General features: G+C 49.2%; 1 protein-coding gene across 4 annotated transcripts in view; it reads right to left on the bottom strand.

Annotated features, from left to right (window-relative positions):
• The window catches only part of LOC121592512 (BMP-binding endothelial regulator protein), a 69,531-nt gene extending 44,891 nt beyond the window's left edge, over positions 1 to 24,640 (bottom strand). The window contains exons 1-3 of one of the 4 annotated variants that reach the window (XM_041914010.1): positions 24,478 to 24,640; positions 22,927 to 23,343; positions 1,783 to 2,016 (exon numbers count right to left, since the gene is read on the bottom strand). In XM_041914010.1, the coding sequence (XP_041769944.1) occupies positions 1,783 to 1,882 (100 nt within the window). In that variant the 5' untranslated portion in view covers positions 1,883 to 2,016; positions 22,927 to 23,343; positions 24,478 to 24,640. The other 3 variants (XM_041914011.1, XM_041914014.1, XM_041914013.1) reach the window with 3 other exon arrangements.
• Between the last annotated feature and the right edge of the window lie 1,131 nt (positions 24,641 to 25,771).

Here is a 25,771-nt window from a genome sequence, read left to right on the forward strand (position 1 = left end):
AAAGTAGCCTTCCATCATCACCTACCATCAGGGCGACAAAAACAACACACACACACACAGACACAAAAACCCTCGAGGTACAGTACCTTTTTTTTAATCAAAAAACATTAACCATCTTTACGGCGGTTACGTGTAGTTTCCGCACAGGTTCCCAATGAGGCGGGATGAGTCGGCCAACAAAAACGGGCTGAAATACACGTACACGACACATTACGGGTCGTCGGATGGATGCAGCTCGCGATAAGATGCTGCAACGGATAAGGCAGCCAGTTGGTGGCACTGGGCGCTAGAGGTTTCTCTAGTAGTGAGAAACTGAAACAGCGGATTCATCACTTCAGAAGTGCAAACATTTTCTTGGAATTGTAACCTCATACTAATTCATCATATCTTAACGTACCAACGACAATTTAGAGCAAGCCGTGACTCATCAAACTTCCTCCAAAACTATCCCAACAAAAGTTCTCTTCAATAGTCATCTCTCCGGACTCCTCCATCTAGCCACGAAAGGTACTTCGAAGTACAGCTTCCTCTTCAGTGATTAATTTAAGCGTCCTTTTTTCCTTCCAAATGCGTCCTCCACACGGCACAGGTGTGTTCATGCACAGCACAACAGCTGCACCACAAGCGCATTCACAGTAACCGTAGGAGCGTAAGAAACCACATTCTTCAGCCGATGACGATGCCCCGCGATGCCGGAGCGGTGTGTTCCCGGGCAACGAGAGAATCTCATCCGGGACGAGTTTTTTTTTTTTTCGGGGGTAGTTCCGACGCAGTTTCGTACATTTCTTTGTTTTTTTTTTCTTCGTTTTGTTGCTGCGCTTGTTGTCGTACACATTATTGGACCATCATGCGCGATTCACGGTGTGCGCAATCGTTCGCTTGTCACCAGGATAGAAAGGCAACATGCAATCGCTTGCGCTCAGACTTCGGCAACAAAACTGCACCCAGGTACTGGTTACGGAGAAGCGAATGGCCGCTGGCAGCAACAGGATCCTGTTTGAGGATATATCCGTGTGTGTGTGTGTGTGTGTGTGTGTGTGTGTGTGTGTGTGTGTGTGTGTGTGGTGTGTGTGTGTGTGTGTGTGTGTGTGTGTGTGTGTGTGTGTGTGTGTGTGTGTGTGTGTGTGTGTGTGTGTCTGTGTGTATGTGTCTGTGTGTATGTGAGGGCAATATTTTCTCCAAATCCCCGCACCCAACCACACTCCACACCAACATCGAAGTTATATCGAAATCGCGTTGTGCTCGAATGGCTTTGGTTTCAGGATCCAGCACAACAAAAAAAACCTACAAACTGTCGTCAACTGTCCGCCAAGGGGCTCAATTTCGGGTTCCCCAATTCTCCTTCAACTCCGGGTTCGTTCCTCTTCCCTCATACACTACGCTTCGGATGGGGAGTCACCGACATCCATCGACGAACCTGTACCTGTGTCCGTGGAGACGTCATTAAGGAGTTTTATTTATATTTTTAGATGATGTTTTTTCAACCCCCCCCCCCCTCCAATCTTTCTCCTTCTCTCACTCTCCCCTTCTCTTTCACCTTATTAACTTTCATGCACTTGTTGAAACTTTCGCGCATTTCCAATGCAAGGCAGTGAAAGGAATGCAACGCGTGTCTCGATTTCTTTGGATTTTTTGTCTCAATGTTTACTTCCGCCGTTCGCCGTCTGTCGTTTGGGCCCAAAAGGAAATTACTGTCAACTGTAACAGGTACCACAAGCGAAGGGTCTTTTGATCCCAAAAACTTCCCGTAAAAAACAGAAAAAAAACCCACAAAATACTTACACAACGAAGCGCTGGCAGTGGCTTGTCGCATCGAGATCGCGAGGATCACGATCGCACCGAGCAGGATGCGACTGTTTCGGGATGCGTCGACCGGACGCATGGTGCTATAGAGGGGTGTTGGTTTTTTGTGGCCGCTGGTCGAATTATTCGTTGCCACTCGTTGCACGGCCCGTGTGCCGTGTCACGCTGGAAATTAATGACCCGTTGTTCCGTCGTCGTAGCCGTCTCGTCGCACTGTGGGAGAGAGAGAGAGAGATAGAGCAGAAAACGGGAATGATTAGTTCACCTTTTCGGTTCTTGTTCTTTTCATTAATTAGCGGAAGTTATCCCCCCGTATGCCTTCTTTATATGCCGCCATCGTACTGCATGCAATTCCCTCTGGACATCAAACACGGTCCGAGAACTGGCAAGCATCATCATCGTCAAGCGAACAAGAGAAAAAAAACCCAAAAAACAATTACATAAATCTGACTTTTCATCGCCGTCAATGAAGATTGAGCACGCTTGAGCCAGAGGCTGATGAGCCGGCACCGTGCCGAGAAGTACCATCCAGGCCCCACAACAGCCCCGCTTTGCCGTTATGGGCGCACTTACAACCTGGAATTCAAAACAAATCCTCCAAAAAAAAGCGCTCCCACCAAACCCCCCTTTTGCCTGCCTTCGATTCTGAAGTGGCCAGAGGTTGAGACGGAGGAACTCATCGAGATTTCGGTTGCCGGCTGGTTGCCGGGTTGTTTGGGGTTTTTCCACCATCCGATCTACCGGATGTCAGCAAACGCTGGGCGGGTGTCGAGGATTTTCGAGTGACTTTTCGAACGCAAACACTCCAACCGACCATCGACGTTGGGTTCTTGAGGTTGGTTGGCTTCGGTACCCTCTTTCCAACAACGTCTCCGTCGTCTTCGTCGGACCTGTTTCCCCGTGTTTTATTTCCGCTTCACACAAACGGCGGCCGTCTAATTTGGCTGCCGAAACCGAACGCCAACATCGAAACGATAGATGATTAATAGGCCGTAACCGAAACATGCCGTACCGCCCTGAGGCCGTAGAAACCTCTTGAGCCGCTCACAGTGCCCGCCGGTACAGCCCTCGAACCATATTGACGTATCAGTGTCAAGGCGCAGCGATAACAAGTGAAATAAACCGCACAAAAATTGGCGTATTGAAGTTGTCCGTTGCACCGTTCTCTAAAACCCTTCTAATGGAAACGAACGCAACCCTACGTAAGCGAGAACACGCTACGCGACCTTTCGAAGAGTTGGACGAGGAAACACCTGTGCCACCAGTGCCAATAAAAAGGCTACCATTGCCGCCTAGAATGGGAAAATCAATCAAACGTGTGGATGGCTGTAAACCTGCCACCGATCAAGGGTAAGAGAATGCACACGCACACGATCACCAGCAGGAGAAATAAAGGTAAAAGAGTAATGTCCAACGCACTATACGTACAAAGTAGCTTGAGTACATGAGAATTATGATGCATTCGTCTCTAACCAGGCAAAGTTACATCCACGACACATACCACACTGAGCGTAAAAGCAATTAGCAGCGAGCACGTTGTCTTTCCGTTGGATTTGCTAATAATCTCTCTCCTCTTACATAATCTCTCAAGCCCACCGATTCCGTAGGCTCGAAAGGTGACTTCTGCACTGCACTGCAGGTAGTAGTAAGCATCCAGTAGGCATCGTTTACTAACGCAAAACGAGCTGCAGTGCACACGCGGTCGGCGGTCGGCACACAGAAAGCAACGATTAGTAGCGATTTCCAGCTCCAGCAGACCCCGTGCGGAGTCGGTGTGCGGTGCCAACACACACACACACACACGGGAACATGGGAAAAGAAATCTTGTTTCACTTGAAATTTATTACACCGCGTGCGTGTGTGTGTTTGATGAAGAAACCGTACCGCGACGGTTCGGTTTTACACTGCCACGGTATTACAAGCCGTGGTTCTAACCGTTTCGGCAGGCAAATCTCAAGTCTCACCGACCAATTCTACGTTCACACGCGTTTCTTCCCTACGCGAGCATTAACACAGTTCGGAGGGAGGTATGAGAGAGGCAGGGTGCGCATTAAGCCACACACACACACAAAAAAAACCCGGCTGCCGCGAGGTGTTGTTTTCCCTCTGTCGACACTGTTCTTGCTTACCGCGAGGCCTTCCCCATACCCTATTTTCAAGATGATGACCAATAAATCGCCGACGATTAGACGATGCGGATGCGGGCGCAGCAGCGGGGGTTGGAAAATCTAAGACCATCGTCTAGCCCTCCCCCTTCTCAATCGGTGTTCCAATAATCAAATCAATTACGGTTGGCGAGCCCTGAAACTACCGCCGTACCGAGTTGGCCGGTGATTGCCGATCGGCAACGACTCGAAATATCCGGTTGATGGAAACGATGCGAGCTGATGGGATTGGGAGGAAAGCAGAGTCAAACTCCTTCCCGAACAGGTGAATGCTTCGCTTGGAAACAAAAGCGGCTCTCAAACTCAATGGCCAAATTAAGCCTTGATTGCCCAGTGCTGGCTCAGTTTCAGCGTGCTATTAAGCGACGAACCGCACGGCTCGAAACACCGGAATGGAGACGCGGCTCTTGCGCACGCTACACCATACCATCGTTTGCGTCGTCCGTTCGCCAGCCTGCAAAGCGTGGGAGCCCCGGACACGGACTACTAATCTCCGGGACAGGAAACCATACTCCCGAACCACCAGCGCCATGTGTCCTCCCCCCCGGGTGTTCTTTGCGCGATCATCCTCCGTCCTCCTTCTGCGCCATGGTCACAATGTCTGAAGTCATACAGTCTCGCGAGCAAATCAACTATCTCATCAAAACCGAGTGCGCACACAAGAACACACACACACACCAAACTGCATGGGGGCGCACACACGGCGCACAGATTAGAGATCGTTTCAAAGCCCGACTGGGGCACAAAGAACGAAACATACACACACAGCACACACCCACTCTCTTTCCCTCTAGTCTCGAGAGCTCCGCGTGTGTTAAAAGGCGCGCATCGTAGACTAAACACCATTTCAGATAAGTGGCCCGGAGGGTAATTACAAGCAAATGACTGGGAGGAACTGAGCGTTGAGGTGGGTGGCGCTGAACAACGAACGCTATTTAAGACACTGTTTTGCTCGGAAGGCACGTCGATGCCCCGCGGGCTGCGGACGACGCTCGGTTAATGTCCTTTGTCTTGGGTCCTCTGTTGGGTGAATGTGCATGGGACATTAAGTGTTGCTAATGTTCTACGGCCAATAGCTAACGCAACGCTGTGCAAGTGGTCGCTTCCACAAGGTGCATACTGTAAGCAACAAGACCCATTGAACAGTAACACTAGTGCCTTGTGCCATTAAACACGGGATATCTTGGTAAATTGGGAATTGCCAGTGAAGTCGCTCTAATTTATTCTTCTAGATAAGCTCTTGTAAGTTGCACATGCGATTCGTTAAAGAATTCTTTCATTCTATGATCAAAAGAGGTCATATTTAAACACTCGGTTACTTGGATGCTCCATAGCAACACGTAGAGTTAGCCGCTCTTAACGGGTGATGCATTCGAGGATCACCTCCTAATGAGTTCACTGTATTCTTCAGTATCATCTTGAGGACTTCCCCAGACGAGCCTTAGACACATGGACATGAAGACGACTTAAATTTAGTCTTAAATTGGTACTACAACATTGAAACAAAATAACGCTAGATTGATTCCAACGAATTCCAACCCAACCAGCATTGTTGCCTTGCAAGGGAGATGTATCGTAACAGAATAAGAATTAATTTCTACGATTATGGCATCCCAGATTTCGGTCGATCTGGAAATCAGTTTTCTTTCCCTACCGTCCCATGAAACACACAAATTGCTCACCGGCCCACCGTCCGAACAGTGGATTAGATTTCCTAATCTTCCCAACGTAAACGCAATAGCATTCCAGACACACACCACCGTAACAAAAAAAAACACCACGCTTTCGAGCAGCAGCAGCTGCCGGTGAAGAAAGTATTGCTTTAGCTGATTACCACGCCCGGGAATGTCTTACCCCACCAACGGGCGAATGGAATGCTGCCGCGTGTGCAACGAGCGGAAAACATATTACCAATAGTGGCCAGTAGTAACAATAAAAATAACAATTAGCATTAAAATCTCTGCTTCGTCTCTGGTTCGCTTCCATTTCTCCCATCCATGCCATCAGCCGGCAGCACTTCACTCTCCTAACGCAAACTCGCGCTTCACCACGCATCTTCACCGACCGGGGCTTGTCGGGGTCGTTAATTAAGACATTAAATGCGAACGAGTGTGCATGCATAAATGTATCTCGTCTCTGAAGCATCATCTTAATTGCCGTTTTGGGGTTGAACCGGGTCGAGACGCACCATCCATCCATCCATCCATCCACGGTCGCTGTACGAGCGATTACGGCTGGGACCCCAAAAGAAAACCTCCCTTCTGTTTTTTACTCACTGGCCCACGGGTTCTGCGGTTTTACTATAGCTGCCCTACAGTGCAATGCTAAAACGGCCCGGGCATTTCTCTGCACACCGCCGTCTCGCAGTCTGTCTCGGTTTGGCACAGGCGACACGTTCCACACCTTCCTCAAGCCACCCCGACGCATTAGCGTTTTGATAAGTTTGTATGCGGCCTTATTTTCCTGGGCCAGTGGCATCGGCCCTTTTTTCACATGGCGGTTCATCATCGCCGCACTGCCGCGAAAGGCCACCGTTTGCTTGCGCGCTTTGACGGAGTCATCGAACAAGGCGAGGTTTTATTTTGCTGGCGGTGTGTACACATTTTTCACACACCATTCTTTTCTTTTCCTGATCGTGATCTTCCGGGACCGCGAGAAAGTACGGTGGGCGACGGGGGATGATGCTGATGTTTCACATATTTTCTTCATTTTCTCACTCACGCTACGTAATAAATTGTGCCCCGTTGTGGACGAACAGGAAGACGCCGTGGTCGCGAGGTGGATTGTTTTAAGCCACCACTCTCACGAGGGGCATGCTTAATTTGACAACACTTGTTAGAACACTTGCCTGATCAATCATCAGAACCGGTGACTTGCAGGTTTTGGAGCATTCAAACGCGACGAAACAGAGAAGACTGATTGCTTCATCACGGTTTATTGATTCTTACTTCTCTCTCTGCCTTTTTAATTCAAAGATGCCTCTTCCGCCAGAAGCGAAAATCAATACACTCTTTCCTCTCGTACTCGTGCACAATGAAAACAAACACAGCCGGTGCTATACCACAAAACACTAAAAGTTTGCGCTTCACAGCACATTAAATGTTCCCTCCCTAAATCATTTACATTGATTAACCGTCAGCTCTGCTTAGCGTAGCCGTGCGGTCCTCCTCGGTGGCGTATCTAACCGATTAGCAAAACGTAGCTCCCCGCAAAAACCGCCAGCCCGCCAGCCACGAGGCGGCTGATCATCTTGCATTAAAATTCAGATAAAACACGGCCCGGGTTGGTGACTCTGCGTGTATTAGACACACGCAGACACACACACACACACACGCACATACGCTTGGGTCCATGTTTTCGCATCGGTTTTACATCATGCTCGTGTCGTCTCGTATCGCGCAGATGAAAAGATGATACCGCACATTTCCCAACAATCTCAGCCTCCTCCTCCTCCTTCATCGCGGTCATGCAACGATCAGGAAATATCAAATCGAATCATAACTTATGCCGGTTTCAGTTTTATGATACCACCGAATAGCGTGCGCGCGTGAAATAAATGCGTCGTGCGTCGTGGCCACGGTAAATCAGTGCCGGCTCGCAAAACCATCCACCAGCCAGAACGATATTTAACGAACGTATCCTCACCAGTTTGTGACACTAAAGGGAGAGAGGGGTGGGGGGAGTTAATTCTGCCGGATGATATTTAGCTTGCCATCTGTGTGTGCTACTGTTGTACGCTGTACGCACCACGGTCGTAAAAGGGTCGCATCGGCCACGTTAAGACGCAGACGACACGACGTCACCTCTGCACGAAACGAGCGCAACGCAAACAGGATCATTCATCATCGGGAATAGAGCGCGCGCGCGAAATGAGAGAGAGATAGAGCGAGAGAGAGAGGCAACAGTAACCACTCGAGACGACGCGGCAGAACACCTGACCGTGCGAATCATCGCACCGAGCGCGCGTCCTCTTCAGCAGCTGAACCCCTGCATCCAAACACACTAGCGCTAACACGATCTCCTTCCCTTTGCGCTCACACACACACACACTCAGAGCACACAGTTGGGCTGCAGGAATTATGAGGAAGTAAATATTTATACACCTGTTAATTATTCCACGTCGCAGCAGTCGTTGCGGTTCCTCCCGGCCACTGCACTCCGGCTCACGCCACCATCCGGAGCTGTCCACGTCCTTCGGCCAACACGTTTCGCAGCACGTTAGGATGGTGCTAGATATAGGCGAGCTTGCTGTGGCACAGACCGCGGCAGACAGTGCGTAGCCGGTGCCGTCGAGGTCAGTGCGAGCTCGAGGCGAGTTGCGACGACCGTCGCAACGGGGTCAACATTGTGACTGCTGCTATCGTGAGCTCCCCCTGTGTCGAAAAAAGACTCTACCACACGCTAGAAAAGTGTACTCTCCAGAGACATTGAAAAGACCCGTGCCTACCATCCTTCAAACCGGACCAACAAGTGCCACACTGTTGCCCCCTTTGCGGTGCGGTACGTGACGGATGCTGAGCTAGTAGCACCGGCACCGGCAAACCGCAGAAGGTCAATGTTTATTTGGAGAACACGAGTGTGTGTGTGTGTGTCTGTGTGTGAAGATGCGCACCCCAACACACATCATCGGGCTGAGTATGGGGGTACACGGCGGTGTTTAGAATGCGGCTGGCTTACCTACTTCTGGCTGCTAATTCGCAACAACTGCGCGAAGAGTGGATCTCCCACTGGCAGCAGGCAATAGTGCAGCACTTCACTCAGCCAGTCGGTCCAATTTGCTTACGCTTAATTAGGTACCGAAACACGAGCTGCCCATCCCCATGGCTTTCGCCAAAACAAGGTGGTAGACGTGGTACATCCGCGTTTGAAGTGTTGTAGCTCCGCGGTTAGGTTATTCCGCGTGCACTGCCATGCCATCTAGCAACCCTGTCTCAGTCTCGGTCATGTTAAGTCAGTCCCCAACTCTTCCGGTCGAGACAGTCGTTTGTGGCCGAGGAAACATCTTTTAATGGCCAAATTTACGCATCACCACTATAGCTTTGATATAGCTATAAATCTGACCGCGCACAGTTTACTACCGACTAGTTTGGCGTCCTTTTTATCAGACTTTTATCGTCACACACAACTCACTCTCCGGACCAGTGCTCACGTGCTGTTTGCCAGTGCCTGCAAAGAGTACTAAAACTCCATAATCGACCCCGACCCGAGATTGATGGTGAAACTTTTTCGCCCATTTCGCTGCACCGCATCACTGATAAATGACCAGACACACACACTCCGAACCTTCCAATCGGGTCAATGGACGTGAGACATCCGGAAAGTTGGGGAGAAGCAGTGCACTGTTTCGGAGCATTTGGGACCTCAAAAATACTATCGATATATATATATATATATATATATATATATATATATATATATATATATATATATATATATATATATATATATATATATATATATATATAAGTCACCGGTCGTTAATGGTGGTTACGATAGTTACCAATTCCAGTATATAAAAAAAAAACTGGAGTCCCCTCCACAGTCGATAACGAATCGCAGAACAATCGCTACCGACCCGAACTGGCGCTCATAAATTGCGCTTTCAGCATGCATTTGCCCGTTCCATAAATTACGCGTTCTGGGTGCAAACACATTCCACACGACATATTCCGCTGGCACTGGCTGGCCCGCTGGCTGAGCCTTGTCCACTGCCATCCCGGTACAAAGTAGTCAACCGTTGGGCTAGCTCGTAAATTGAAACGTACGTCGTTCGAACCAAAAAAAAAAGTATCACTACAAGCGCATCGGAGTCCCTTTTTTCACCAATACCAGAGCTGTGCACTATCTTTACATTATTTATGGAGCTTTGGCAAAAAGGAGGGGCGACACGCTACTCGTTGGACCACACCATCCATAGACACCAGCCATCAGCCACTTTGTAAAGATAAACGTTGACTTTCTGCCCGTGATCGATAGCAGTGAAGCATGTTTCTACGACTTTTTCAATGCGCTGTTCTGACTTCGGGACACATTAGTGGGGCAATGCTTCTTTCGCATTGCTAGGACAGTATCACCTGAACCTAGCCCCATAGAGTGCCTCTTTTACTTTGTAACTACACAACAGCGTGACGTTGCTGAGTGGAGTTGGAATTCAATACAACCAGTACCGTGTTACCATAGCTTCGTGCCGGCCATCAAAACCGATCATCTTCCAGCAGGCGAGATGTTGCGATGGGAAACATTTGTAATGTTTCATCGAACCGCAGACCATGGACCGAGCTGGTTTTAGTACATCACCGGCACCGGTTGCTACTGGAGAGTTGCTCCTGCTGTCTGAATTGACAAAAAACCGCAAAACCAATCCCGTTTGATAGGAAGCAACTCTGGGCAGGTGAAAAGGATATCACCAAACCATCAAAACCCGCACTGCCCGGGACATTCAAGAACGTGCATCGAGTACAAAAGCAATGACACCTCGCCTGCTCCGGTTGTCCTTCTTGTGGCACTAACTCTTACAAAGTAAAGCCTTGCCGATAATGAGCAGTAACTCTAGTCGGACCATTCAAACCAGAACAAACCCCATTAGCGCACCGAGCATCGCCCGAGGTCAAGTGTGCGCTAGAGTTACGCCTAGCGTTACCTGGGAACCAACCCCATCTAGTATGACCTTTATATGAGCTCCCGCTCCCGATTGCTATTTGCACTAGGCCTTGTGTTTATTTTAGTTTCCTCCCCCATCTGCCCTAATGGTATCAGATTAACACCTTCACGGGGCGAAACCATGGCCACGCGAAAACACATTGTGTATCGCAACAAAGTCTGCAACGGTCGCCTACGTTACACACCGGTTTCACCAGTACTGTAATTCTGTGCTCTGTGTGTGTATGTGAGTGTTTTTTTTTTTTTGCTTATTATTTTGCCAACCTCCCCCCACATTCCCATTTGATCTTTCCCTTACAGGTTATCGCGCAGTTGGATACACGGCCCCCAGGATGCAGCAGTGGCTGTCCGGATCGGCGGGCGAACCACGCCCGGGTGCGAATTCAATTTTTGGCGCCCGGGCTTTGCCTATCTGCATAGTGTAAATGTTTAGATAAAATGGAAATTATCTAATGCCGGACCCGAACGGTGCAGAGGAGTGAATTGTTTTTGCCTGTGCCGTTAGTCTGTGTGGCTTGCACAAGTGTGCGTGTCTGTTTCTTTATTTCGTACTTGCTGTACGGTGAAAATGGTAACATTCAGTTTGCTCTTTGGGTGGAGGGGTGCGTTTGAACATTGGCTTGAAATAGCGCATCAGCATATCTTCGGCTCCGGAATGCTCTGGAGTGCAACTTTGTGCAAGATAAGAGCATTTGTTTGGTTCACATTCGCATGATATATTGTTCGATTAAGATTAGAAATCTTTTTATGAGAACAGAGTCCTCTTGCTTGGTAGACGGTGGCATACTTTGGGACATACCAGACTAGACATGAACCCTCTTATCGATTATTGTTTGCATATATGCATGCAGCTGTGTGACATTTAATTTGCGATACTGCTGAATTATGTTATGCACACAAACATTCCACCGATTCCCACAAAAAAAAGACATCCTTTGTTGTTGGAGCTCCAACTCCACCCATACATCAGGGAGTGTAGAATTGCTAGGAAATCATTAAAACAAAACTTCCCCATCATTTCTCAACCTAACGTACGCTCTACCAATCGCAAAGGATGTTTGACCGAGCTGCGTGGTGTGTTACCCCACTGCCAATGAATTGCACTGTCTTGTGACGTCACTGTCCGAACGACCCAAAATAAAACCTGCTACCAACACCACAACAGAGAGCAACATAAACTATCCCGCCACACTACCGGGAAACCAGTTGGCTTTTCTGCCGAACTCGCCCTACGAAAAGCCGATAAAATACTCGGAACAATCGAAATAGAAACACACACACACACACCGTGCACCCGGGGGACAGCGCCCCGTTTACCGTTTCGTAGTAAGAAAACTTTCTCACGTGTAAACAGCACCGCCATTACACGCCACGCTGAGTACGCACAGCAAGGGAAGCTAACGCTAACCAGCCAAATCTGGATGGGAGGGGGGGTGTCTCGGGGCCAAAACCCCGCGAGGGCGGAACTTTTGTAAATCACTTCTAATTGCTTGTTTACACCATTAAATTAGTAGTGCATTAGAGAAGTCCACTGAACGTACACGCGGCTCCGGACGATTATCCATCCTCTGGTGCGCTGGTCGCGTCGGGCGCGCGCTCACGCTTCGTAAGTGCTCAAGTGTCTTGACAACCCCCGTAACATACCTTCTCGGTCTTTTCTGCACACAAAACCGGCGCGCAATTGAGTCTTGTGCTTTTACTTCCCCCTTTTCTCGAACTCAAATAATCACACTTTATAAAACGCAATATAGGGAGGGCCCGGTGTGCACGCGGTGCACCACACGTGCACCACACCGATGAGATATGGCAGTTTTGGCAGGAGGAGGAAGAGAGAGAGAGAGAGAGCAAACGTGGAGTAAAAAGAGAGCAAATACATTATAGTCCAGCTGAGGCGAGGGAAATTTATCGAGTAAATAAACCGAACAAAAAAAACCGTGGTCTCTACCCAAGATGTGTTTCCCATCAAGCGTTGGACAGTCGAAAGCTGAGTCTCGAGCCTGCCCTCTGCGCCAAAGGGACGTCGTTCGCGTCGGGCGAGCTGACGGTGCAAGTGCACCTGATGATGCTGGGGCCAACCGTTCGTTCGATCTCCCTCCCGGTGGGTTTACACAGTTGATCTCAATCGCTACACACTTTCGAACGTACCGGCCAACGTGTGGCTCCGGTACACCTTTGATCATTTTTGCTCTCGTTCACTTTTTATCGTTCACACAGCTCTACAGCTAAAGCTACGATCTGATCAGATCTGATCCGTGGCAGTGGTACGTTCGCTAGGCTAATGGGGGGGGGACGAGACAAGCAATGGATGCAATTGATCAATCGACGATTTACGGGGTTTGATCGGAGCAGAAAGGGAGCAAAAATAGCTACGATCGAGTAACCGTGTTTCACCCGCCAGCCACAAGCAAATAGCACCAGGAAGTGGTGGTTGTATCAATTTACCATTACGATCGCTTCGGGCTCTCCGTCTTCCCTGGGACAGCTGGCTGAAGATTTACCTCGAGCTCTTCTCCTTGAGCAGTCAATCTGCTCCGGGAGGCGCGCAATAAAAAAAAAACTTCACCTGCGCTTGCAGTTGACCGAGCGGAGGGAATTTTAGCACGAGGTCGATAAAATATATTTAATGTTTTGCATTATGTAAAGGGGGGGGGGGGTTGAATTATTACAGCCGCTATTACGGCTGATGACTTTTGGATGTAACAACACCTATATGGCAATAGTTTATCCGCGCATAAAGTGCTTGTAACATCATAAAAGAAGTCTAACCCCTTGTCAGATGTCACGTAATCACTTTCAAAAAATAACTCCAACCGGCCCTCGAACGTCACTGTGACGAATATCTGCGAAAACTAGCAACAAACACAACAACAACTCCTATCGACTGCGGCAACCAAAAGGGAGCCGATCAAGAGCGCTAAACGGTCCAAACTCCGTTCGCTCCCCCCAAAAGATTCCCGTTCCCACCAGCGAGAGCTCGAACCTGCGGATCCGTAAAGCGGCCCGACGCGGCATCGTCTCACTTCAAACGCAATTAGTGATATTTATTTTCTCTAGATCAGTTACTAATTTATTCTGCCGTGCGCGCATCAAGCAAAACCAGACCCGAGCCGCCGAACTGCGTCGTCGTCGTCGTCGTCGTCGCCGCAGTCGTCCGCCAGCCATCCATCGTCATCGTTGACGCCAGCGGATACACTACCTCGGTTAGCCAACAAGGGAGGAAGGGTACGATTGTTTACGATTCTTCGCTCGGCGAAACCGACGGCTTTTTTTGTTCGAACAGATCGCGTATTCCCCCGATCAAGGGCACCTGATCGACCACACATTGCTATATTACCCACATTTGCTGCAACCGGCAGGTTACGCGCGATCGGACGCTGCAACGCAACGGTTATGTTTGTGTGTCTAAGAGAGTGTACGTGTGGATGTGTGTGTGTGTTTTTTTTTTCTTCATCCAATTTATGCTCAACATTTGACGGACGAAGGTGTGAAACTCAAACCCCATAACAAACTCACCCGCACGCCCCTTCAAGATTGCTCCTCATAAGGGTTAACCGCTTTATTTAGTAGTGCCTCGTTTTTTTTCGTGTTTTTTCATCACACACACACACACACACACACACACACAGTTTGAGATTGAGAATTCATAAATTTCCATTCGTCGGCGTGTGTGCAAGCTGTGGTTTGAAAAACGATAATTGCCATTGAGTGTGGAAAAATTTATGAACCCAACACAAGACAGTGACTTAATTATGAACCGATTAGCGATGTATTCCATCCTGTCGATAGTCGATATCTGTGGACGTTTCCTGTGGCAGCACTTGAGCGTGGTTGATGAGTTTGGCGAACGGAGGGCAACTGAGTCCCTCTACACCAGCTCATGTTTCAGTTTAATTGCAAACAAAACTCTCCCCCGGGGCGTACTGATAAGCGTTTTTTGGGGGGAGAAAGGCAAGATCGACAAAGCGTCAAAACGAAGCACCAACTTCAACAAAAAGCAGAGAATTCAGATTCCAGTCAAATGGTAATTAATCAACCAAAAAGCAAAGGCCTGATACGATAAGGTAGGTCTGTTAATATGCTGTCCTTGTTAATGTTTTCAGGAGCAAGAAATTATTTCTAAGGGAAATTATGCTTATGATTTTGAGTTTGTACAGAGCTCTCGCGCACGAAGCACGTACCATTGGAAGTGCGATTTCGTGACAATGTCTAGCATGTGGTCAATTCAAAGCACACTATTGATTTAGTTAATTGATCATACAGCAGACACACACGCACACAGAAACGTTTGATCGTGCTTTACGAAGTACCTCCCGGCACGCAAGTTCTGGTCACGAGAACTCCGAATCCAAAATCGGTGTGAGCTGTCGATAGTCGGCCTGCCTAATTGTTCACCACTCTGGCAAGCTGGTGCTCTATTGCCGCCCCGCTATCCAATTAGCAGCCCGATCACGTACACGCACGGATCTTGAGCACTGCTCCTGTCGCATCAACCCCCCTTTCGATGGCACGTTTTCGGTTCGATCGAGGAAGCATTCGGTTAGGTGACAAAATTCACCCACCACGCGAGAAACAATGAAGCGATAAAAATTCAAACGGTCTCCCGGCACCCGGTTTTGGAACCACCCCACGGGACGGGACGCGAGCTCTTTTGGACAGGCTGTGACGCAACGCGGATCCGACGCATGGTGTTCACTGCCGCGTGTAATCACTTCGCCTGGATTAATGCTCTGAATTTGCCAGCACTCGAGTGCGGTTCCCTCCGCCCGGCCCTGATTAATGAGCGTTATTTACCGCTTCGGGGCGGACATCTATCGGCTGTTCGCCGTTTCCCACCGCCGGCACAGCAGCTTGCGCAGTGCGGATGATTTGCGCGGCATTCCAGAGAGCGCGTAAAAGCGCGGAGCATGTGTGGTGTTTGTTGTTTTGCTTTATTTCACATGTTTTAATTTGCTTGCCATTCAAGCCACGCGGGATTTGGTTTTGTTCCTTCCACCGTGCCCTTTTTTGTCGTTTGTGTTCACATTGCCATGATTAACCTTTCACCCCGCTCGGTGTAATTCTCCGACCAAGCGAGCAAAGCTTGGTACCCCAATTTCGGTGCTCTCGATCATTCTGCCTCGACCGTTGCCAACAACACGGGACGACAGACGGGGAGACGGCAAATCAGCTGTGCTAATCGGCCGGCAGCCTGGTGCGCATGGGTGCAATTATGCTCCCGTCGCGTTGCGCGGAGGGAGGGCATGACGCGCGGCGACAGTGTGCGTGTGCCAGATCCGGTAACATTTGCTGCGGTGTGGTGTAATTTGTTACTGGCGGACCGATCAAGTTTACGGATGTGACTGCTGCTGCTGTCCGGGAGCCGGGGGCCAGAAAAACTGCACCGATCAGCTGGAGAGCGCAGCTGGAGCTGGCTGACTTGGAAATCGGAACTAGCGCACGAGGACGCCAGACTACGTCAGACATTTGAGCTGTGCGCTGGGACGTTTGAGGCATATCTTCCGAATTGTTCCAATTAGGTGGCACAGGGAACAAGAAGGAAGAGCCCCAAGATTCAAAACGAGACTGACTTCAGAATACAGCTGATCCAAATCACTTTCCAATTTGAACGATCTAAACCAGCGAAAATGAAGCGATCGGGCAACTAAAGGACTCACCTCTCTCGCACCCACCCAAAACCGACCCCAGCCCTCGCATAATCGTAATTCATGGTAATTTGAGCGCTCGGTACGAGTTTACGTCACCCTGCTTCTTACCCACGGCGAACGCTTTATTGGGCGCTTTTTTTTGTTTTCTTTTTCGCACAACAAAACCTTAAGTTAGCACAATTACTTGCGCGTGTAAAATGCAACCCCCGCGCGGAAGCGGGCTGGCCCCAAGATGGCATGCGAAGTCGCTCCGCCAGTCGGTACAATACAAAGTCCGTAATTTGAGTCCCGCGGCTGGATAAAGTTTCCTGTAGTGAGGGTTTTCTTTTTTCTTTGCTTCGCTTCGTTTGTTACCCTCTTGAGCGCCACCAAATGTTCATTGGTAGCATCGAAACTTCTTCAATCGAGCGTAACACACACAAAAAGGGAATTCCTTCACCTCAGCAGGGCAGCAAGCTTCCAAGTTGTGTGGAAAACTGATGACGGCCGTTGTTTACTACCGGAACTGATGGACGCTGCGTAGGCAGCGCACGACGTCACACACGCCTCGTTTGCGTGAGGAGGCAATTTTGCTGCAATGCTCTCAGCATTGTTGACGATTAGCATTGCAAAGGGATGTCTCATCCTTTCGGAAGATTTGCTACTGAATTGAGTAGCCCCCCCCCCCCCCCCCACCACACAAGTCGACAAATCCCACTGACAAGCGAATGATAAACGAGCTCGAGCGGCTGGGAAGGAAGCACACCATCTGGTCACTCTGTGTGCTCCTGTTTGCTGCCCCTCCAGTGCTCCAAAAATAGAACCTATTTCCTAGGAACTCTAAGCCTACGCACACGGAAAAGCCGGCAGCTTCGCGTAATGTAAATCTTCCTGCTCTAAAAGCTTCCCAAGGCTGTGTGGCCCACGCAAAACCATCAACAGGGAGGACACGATCTTGCTGCATCATCATTTGGAACGATTTGTCTTGATTTTTAGGTTCTTTGTTGCTTTTTTTAAGTGCGCTCTACCCCGTGGTTAGCTGGACCTCTTCTCGGGCATCTCACAGAAGTTCGTTTTCAGAGGCCCCCAAGCTAATCTTTAGGAAGTTAGACGGCCGGAAGACACGTCCTAAAACAATCAACAAGAAAGACAAAACTTTGCAAACAAAAAAGAAGCAAAAGTGCAACGATGCTCAGGAGAATTTACAGAAAACACTTGGACATAAATAAGCCTAGACACAATCATAACAAACAGCAGTGCCACAGGACAAAGCGACACAGCAACAACGGTGCCCTGATGGCAACACAGACAGTTGTTTTAAACTTTGGCTTGGCTTTGGAATTCTTTTCCAATCTTCGGCCGTCTTGCGAGTCGCTGCCCTGTGCGGTTAGGAGCACTGGTGGGTTCCCGCGTGACATCATTTGCGGCTGTCTTAAACTCAAATACACAGAGAGTGAGAAAGAGAGAGAGAGAGAGAGAGAGAGAGAGAGAGAGAATGCTTCATCGCGTAACGCTGGCGGCAGACGAGTTGGGTTTAGATTTCCTAATCCCAGCTCGATCCTACCGTCCTAACCTTCCCCGCCAGTTGTCCAGTATTCCGGATCGGGTCCGACTGTCAAAACAAAAGCTTCAACCTCAATTCCAGCACACTACCGCCCCCTCGGCGGTTTTGTTGACGTTGTTGTTGCTTGCTTTTTGTTGTATGCGCTGGGGGGCGCTTCCCGACAGGCCCCGCCGTCCCCATGGTCGCGGTGAAGATGAAACCGCGCGCCGGCAAAAGTTCTCCAAACTGGATCCGGTAGGACTCACGTTTGGCGCCAGGCGCCAACTCAACCAGCGTGACAGCTTTTAAGTGCCCGGTTCTGCTACCTCCCCGTCCTTCCCAATCGGTGGAATCGACTCCCAGCCGTCGGGGGAGTTAGGGTGACAAGAATCCAGTGTGTGTGTGTATGTATGTGTCCCCTTGGCCGTGCTAATAAGGGGTTATATAAATACTAATGCTATCATTGTGCACCAAGAGGAGGGGCGAGGAGGGTGGGATGTGGGCGATATCCTCTTTCATGAATGTTTGCTGCGAAGCACTGCCAATGGGGGCCACTCTTTGCAGTCATAATCGCAAATATTTCAATATCCATGATGAGAAGACCGACCCAGGGCTTTTCTACAATCTTGCAAAACTCCCCTGGAACGGTGAATCATCCGTGTCCGTGACAATCGAACCAGTTCGATTAAATAAACACCACCGCGAGGAAGCGTCGTCTGGCAGCGTGAAGCGGGTGCAATGTGATCCAGCGATCTCGATCCGCCTGCACCAGGCACCGGCATGAGGCTTGGTGTGCCGTACCACACCCCACTCAGCCAGTACAATACGAGCTGCGAGATGCGAGAATCAAAGCACACGGAACGCACGGTGACACATGAGTAAATAAACAAACAAACCCCCTTCTTACACGCCACGCTCGTCCAGAACATGTCGGGAAGATGCGCGGCTGGCGCGGCTGACACGATTAGGAGGTGCGAAACGGAATAGGAAGGCAGGAGGCACCCGGTACACTCTCTCGCGTGTCGCGTTCCGTTAATGGTTAGATGGTGAATCAATTCGATTGAGGCGTCCACATCTCCCCCCGCTTCGGATGGTGGTACATGTGTACTGAGGGATGGCGCACATTGCACGACACACACACACACAGACATGGTAAATGTTGGGATGTGGTGAACTGATTTCACTCCGGCATCGAGATGGCGCTAATTAACAATGAAATAGTTTCAATTAATGGACGAGCGAGAAAACAGGGCCATCAGCGGCAGCAGCAGTAGCACACACATACAAGCAGACAAATCACGGACGGACCCTGCTGTCCACCCCGTTCTTGGTTTAGAACCGTGAACCGGTCAACCGGTATTGACTGCCCCCGTGTGCGTATGTTATACTAGTTGTGTAGGGCTTTTGGGGTTTCTTTATTAATTTTGATCATTTCTGGAGTGAATATCTTTGTTGCACTGTTGACATCTGGGGCTTTAGAAAGCAGTAACACATTAAGAGAGCAGTTTTAAAACTAGCCAAATATAGACTTCTTCTACTTCTTTACGACCTACGTAAATCATGGTCGTCCTAGACAGTCCTTCCTAGAACCACACCACAGCTGGAAAGACACACACAGTCAATGCTCTTGGAGAGTATTGATCCCGTCCGGCCTTGTAGGTGCCGGCGCGTCAATCAAACAGACCACTAGACCACACAGGTACGCATGTAGTTACAATTGCAATAAAAGCCATTCAGAGTCAATCTAGTTAGTTCTAAATACCATTTAATGCTTAAATTACATGTGTTAGAAGAGGATTACTTATCCAAATTTAAGAGAAAATAGTTCCATTTTTCAATTGTATTCTTTATGTCTCGAACCTGGTAAGCTATACATGTCATGTACATGATAGCGGACGTTTTTCATTAATAAAGAATTTAATATCCAAAAGGTATAAATGTTTAGTTCCTGTTGTAAAGACCGTAATGTGTCTGTGGTTCAAGGATGCATTTAAATATTCAAGAAGTATATGGATGTTTGCTCTACATCGATAGACAGTTAACTTAAAAAAGTCTCACATAACTTTTGTTATTGTTGTCAAATGCTACGTTATCACTATCCAAAAGCTAGACTACATCTACAATCAGCAGAGTTCACTACAAAAAAGAACCCTCACCGAGCAACATGAATAAACATGTTTCGCTAGTGCCCCCGGAGAGACCCTTTAGGAGTTCACCATTTTGCTGGGAATCGAATTAAAAAGGGTAAACGCAACAAACACGCGAAATGTGGAAAAAAACCAACCCACTCCAAAATGAAATCCCTCCCTCCTCTTCTTGTCAACCCGGACGGGCCTTGCACAAGGCATTTGTCACACAGCTTCCGTGCCGCGACTGGCAACTCGTTTTCGGCACAAACATTCTCCACGCTCACGCTTGGTCACTTTACTAATTTGATTAGAACGTCTTTGTACGCACTGGGCGTTGTCGTGCTCATCGCCGAAATTGAGCCGGTTTTTTTTTTCTTTATCATTTTTGTTTCACTTCGCATCTAGCGGTTGTGACGCTCCCGAGAGTGGCCGGTCCCACCACTTAGCAACTCGTGGCACGTTTTTCACGTTGACGCCCCTGGGGGACTCGGGCTGGAGGTTGTGTGGTCGTTGAGCGCCACGCCAAATCCAGCCACAAAGCGGTGGTCCCACATGAATTCCGGGGTCGGCTGGGTTGTTCGTTAATCCTTTGCTCTATTTGTTGAATAACACATCAGAGACACGGGCGGGGGATCGTTTTTGACCGGGCATTTTTTGGTGTGGTTCGTGTGAGGATTAAACGGGTTCTTTATTTTCCCCCTCTCTCTCTCTCTCTCACTCGCTCTGGAGTGTGAGAATAATTTTCACGATTATATCCGGAGTTGGGTGAAGCCATGGGGGCATTTTTCGATACACCAAATTAAGGGTAAGCTGTTAGTGTTTCCCCGGTGGACACATGTTTTGGAGCGCAAAAATGACAGCACAATCATCTTCTAAGGCTAGGCGCTTCACGGAACGCAACGGCACACGGAAATCTCATTCAAATCATCCCAAACCAAGCAATTTGCTCGATCATACTTCAACGTCGTATGTTCTCGAAGCTGCAGATTGAAAGTCCAGATGCGTTCCTCCACATGATAAGGACCCTTTGCCCGCTCGCGTTTCGCTCAACCCTCGCCAAACGTTCATTTTGCGACCGTCTTGCTTGCATAAATTGTGTCCCCATGTCATACCACAGCCACGCCATCGAACAGCTGTTCCAGAGGACATCGGAGCTCGTTTGCGGACACACACACACATACACACACAAAATCTTGTGTCCCCCAAGCAACCGATCTCGACGGTTTTGTCTCCCTCGTCATATGCGAAAAGAAATTAAGCCCGCGATAAGGCTCCTGCCTGACGCTCGGCCTGACTGCGGTTACACGCTTCACAGTTTTGATAGTGCAAACCGAACGACACATCACGAAACTGTAAGCACCCACAAAAAAAAAACAAACAAACAAAATTCCACCAACCAACAACGAGCAGCAGCAGCAGCGGCAGTCAGTGGGCACCCAAAAACCGCACCGATTGCGGAACGGCGAAATCACTGCAAACGGGCCCGCAAATCGCCCGCAAAGAAGCACCAAACAATTTGTTCACCATGGAACCTAAATTGATTGTTTCCATATTTCATCTCCTTACGACCGTCAGATCTCCTCTCCCTACCCTCCACCACTCTCTAAGGTACGTACCACTTATTCGGAGAGGATGGAGGGATAGGTCAACGCTTTCATCTTTTGCGTTCGCCTCAAAAACCATTCGATGCGGCGATCGCATCCAGAGGGCGCCAAGATCACCCAAGCCTCTCTCTCTCACTCACACACATCCTCAGGCGGCATATTCATTGAATGGTTTTGGGTGGTTGTGAAATCGGGTAAGGGCACTGGCCCACGATGTTGATTACAGTGCGCCCCACAAACATAAATCAACCAGGAAGAAGGGCATCCTTCCCTGCTTTGAGTTGGGGCGGGTGACCCATCGAAGATGAGCTGGCCGGCAGGGCCGGTGTTATCAAATTCGCATGACCTGCCTATTGTCAGTGCCAGAAAAGCCGACGGCAACTCGGGTCGATCAACGCAACACGATTCAAAAGCGACAAAAATCCAAAAATCGTTGCGTCAAACTAGTTTTTTGTTTGTTTCCTTTGTCCGTATTGTTTGCTCGTTATCATATTCCAAACAAGTGAATGACTTGTGCGTGACAATGGTAAGGTATTATCAGTGCTTTGCGAAGCTAATTGTGAGCCTTTTTTTGCTTTGTTTACTTTGTTTGCTTCTTACCGTCTTCGCCGAGTCCTGGTGGTAGCTCTCGCGCTCCCAGAAAGCAAACCACGGCAAAGCTAGTTGCTCCAACGGCATTGGCCCGCCTCGATTGAAAGGGGGTGGAGCAGTTGGCAGCGACCCTAGCGCTACGGTGGGCGGGATCCCGCGAGTCCTTGTAAGGGGCTGCCCAGTTCTCTGGGCGGTTGTGCCAATCGGTGGGCCGTTTGCGGTCTCGCACGCGCGCACGTAGCCATTGTGGCAGGTCGATCGTGCTGCTCGTGATCACCTGCTGCAATTAAGCCGTCCAGGGAAGGCACTTCGCAACAGACTGCTCGACCAGCTCTGCTGCTTGGAGCATACAGACAAATCACGGGAAAAAGGATTTGCCGTTCTGTGACCTGCTCTTGTGTGAACCAGGTACCAAGGTCCCTGGGAGTTGAGTCTTTACCAGAAATAGTTGTAACAAGTACCTGTGTGATAACAGAGCAAAGCTAGACACCTGTACCCTTCGTGTTGGCAAGATGTACCTCCAGCGTTCCAGCGTCCAATTAACGTATAACACCTTCAAATCAATGAAGTTCGCCCGCGCCCGGGGAACAACGGAGCGTACTATTGAGCAGCCGGAAAGCAACTTAAGGATACCATTGCACCTGACGCACACACACTCCTACTTCACTGCAACAGGGTATACATTCCTTCCACCTTGCTCTAATGCGAAGGTCTCAGAAGTGTTTGTGTGCCTCAGCTGCCGCTACGATTACAATTACCATCATGTCAAACATGACCCAACACAAATCGTCCTTTCGGGTGACTTACCTTTGGTTTCGGTTGACGAGAGCGTTCGAGCGAAGACGATGGACGAAGAAACATAAACCGGGTACGGTACGAGGGATCGTTCCGGTAGACTACAGATGCGATCTCGGCGATGCAAAACCGAATCACCTGCAGTCAACCGGCGGCGGCGGCCGCAGCTTGATAGAGAGAACTCGCTGCCGCTGCAAACACTGCACAATCGATCACTTGTAGATTTTCACACACACACACGCACACACGCACACGCACAAACACTCGTTTTTACACACTAGCACACTTACACTTATATCTCCCCATTTACGCGCACGCACGCACGCAAAAAATACACAAATTTACACACGGGACAGGGGAGCACAATCAGCAACTACAATAACTTCACTACTGACAAAAAGCGCAAGATCACACACTGTGTGTAACCGGCTGGAAACATGAAAACATAGAAGATACATTAAATAGGTATACTATAACGTCTTTTGCCCACTTGCTCGAATCGAATCGTGCAGCTCGCAAACCAATTGTCCGTTCGTCGCCTGATGACCCCGGATCGGTGGAGCTAACCGGCAGGGGGCGGGAGGGAGAGATTCAGGGCAGAATCAATCAAAATTACGGGCAGGCCGGACGGATTCGGGCTGTCAATAAACGTCACTCTTCATTAAAGCGAGCAACCCCACCCCAAGCAACCCCCAAGCATTTGGCCGGTTTGGGCTTCCTTCTGGGGCCCGTTTGCTGACTGGCTGCTGGCAATTGATTTGCCTCTCACAAGGCACCGAACGCAAGTTCCAGGCTTCAGTGGACCAACGAAGAGACCTCGTTTAGATCTTCCGATGGGTCGATTGGGGGAAAAAAGGCGGTTAAGTTTACTTCCTACCAACGAACCGATATTGGAGCAGTTGCTTGTCGAGGCTGTGAAAGATCACCTTAGCACACAGACGCACTCACAAACACACACGCACAAACACTAGCAGTACTCACGCAACACTTAGCGCCGAACGAACTTCGAAACCTCGCGATCACGTGTGTGAGTGATTGTGAAAGGGTGGAAAAAGTAACACCCCTTCACGGAGCCGCCCGAGTGGGGAGCGAGAGAAGAAAAACACAAGGGAAGGCCTGCAGGGCTTGGCAGGTCGATTGGCGCAAACAGGTCTGTGCGCGTATTGCGTGCAGCTTTCGTGTCCGGCGCTGGGATAGGCTTTGCCCGTCCTATCAGCGAAATGTTTGATTATTTTTTAAAGTATCTATTTCAGCTCACTTGTTAAGGAAAGCGCCACTGTTAATTAAACGCTTCAATATCAACACGAAACCATCACACCAACTGCTGCATTATCCAATCTTTCCCACCGACGCTACGCAATGTTTACCACCGTCGGCGTCCTTAAAGCTATCGAGCCAGTGCCATCACCGGTTTGAAAGGAATCAAAACAAAAACACTACGCCTCCATTACACAGCTTTTCACTTTACAGGGACGGTGTTGAACAGTTTCACCCACCCGCGTTCTCAAACGAAAGCTTTCGACGCAAAGAAAATCGATGTTCGGTTCGGTTCGGTTGGCCTACCCCTTTTGCAGGCGGCAACGATGGTGGCCGGAGTCGTGGCCGTACTGGTCACAATCAATTTTTTTGCTTTAGTTTACACGGAACGAGCGCGCGTCTACTACACACACAACACACAACGCGCACGAACGGTGCGTTCCGTGTCCGCCGTGATGAAGAGATAAATTCAAAATGAATGGAAGAATCGCGCCGCACCGCACGAAGCAAACCGTTTCCGAAGGGAGCCCGCCCCGAATCGAGCGGCTCTCGCACCGACCGGTTTCGAGCAGTTTACGCTCTCGCGGAACGCGCACGTTTCTCGCCCGCCGCTCGCTGTCTCGCTCTAGCGCGCGCACAGAGCACCGAGAGCAGTGCTGGCGGAGGTTGGCGGTGATAGGTTGTTTGAAACATTTTGTCACATTCACCTCACCATAATGCGCTCGAGATGATGATTGTTTTGCTGTAAAAGTGTGGAGAACTATAAAAATCCACTTTTTATACATGTAATTCTCAGCCATAACGCTACAACAGCTATTAATTTGATGCCAATTGCTCTAACACATAAAACCAAAGCAATGAAAACGATTTGTTCCCACTGAAACGTTCAATTTCAATGCAATTGGCGCCAACATTCCGAACCGCTGAGCATGTGCATGAGCACAAAGCCAGGAACAAAATTAGCATCTGGTAATGATGGAATCGGTCACTCGCGACCGATCGCACTCATCTGCTCAAACGATCATCAGCTGGGCCTAAGATCATCGGCCAATCGGACAGACAACACAGCAGCGAATGGAAAGCGAATAGCAAACAGGACAAAAAAAAACGTTTCAAAAAAACGGCATCACCAGCATCATCCTATCGTGACACATGCTCCGAATTCGTGGAAAAAGTGTTCACGGCACTGCCACCACCCCAAAAGCATGTACTGGAGCGCCAGCGGTACGCCAAGCGGTAGTATGAAGTCACATGGAGTCGCCCTGTCGTTTTAATCGATGAATCATCTGCACAAACCTTCGATTCTGAGCGAGGGATTGCGCGCTAAAGAGTGCTGGCATGTGGCATATTACACAATATAGTACGGCACCGGAGGATGATTCACGGTCGGGTCGCTCCTGCGTGCGAACAGGAAACGGTGTGCCCCGGGGGCAATATATTCTAGCGTCCAATTTTTCCCATGAATCCACAATATTCAGGTGGCTAACGTAAACGTCTTTGCCACCTCGATTAGTTGCTCCGTGCGGAAATAATCTGTTCCACTTTCCAATGGCTAACGCAATCTAGTAGCAGAACAAAGGTTGATGATCAGCGTAAAAGT

Source organism: Anopheles merus, chromosome 2L (genome assembly GCF_017562075.2).
Source record: "Anopheles merus strain MAF chromosome 2L, AmerM5.1, whole genome shotgun sequence".
NCBI lineage: Eukaryota > Metazoa > Arthropoda > Insecta > Diptera > Culicidae > Anopheles > Anopheles merus.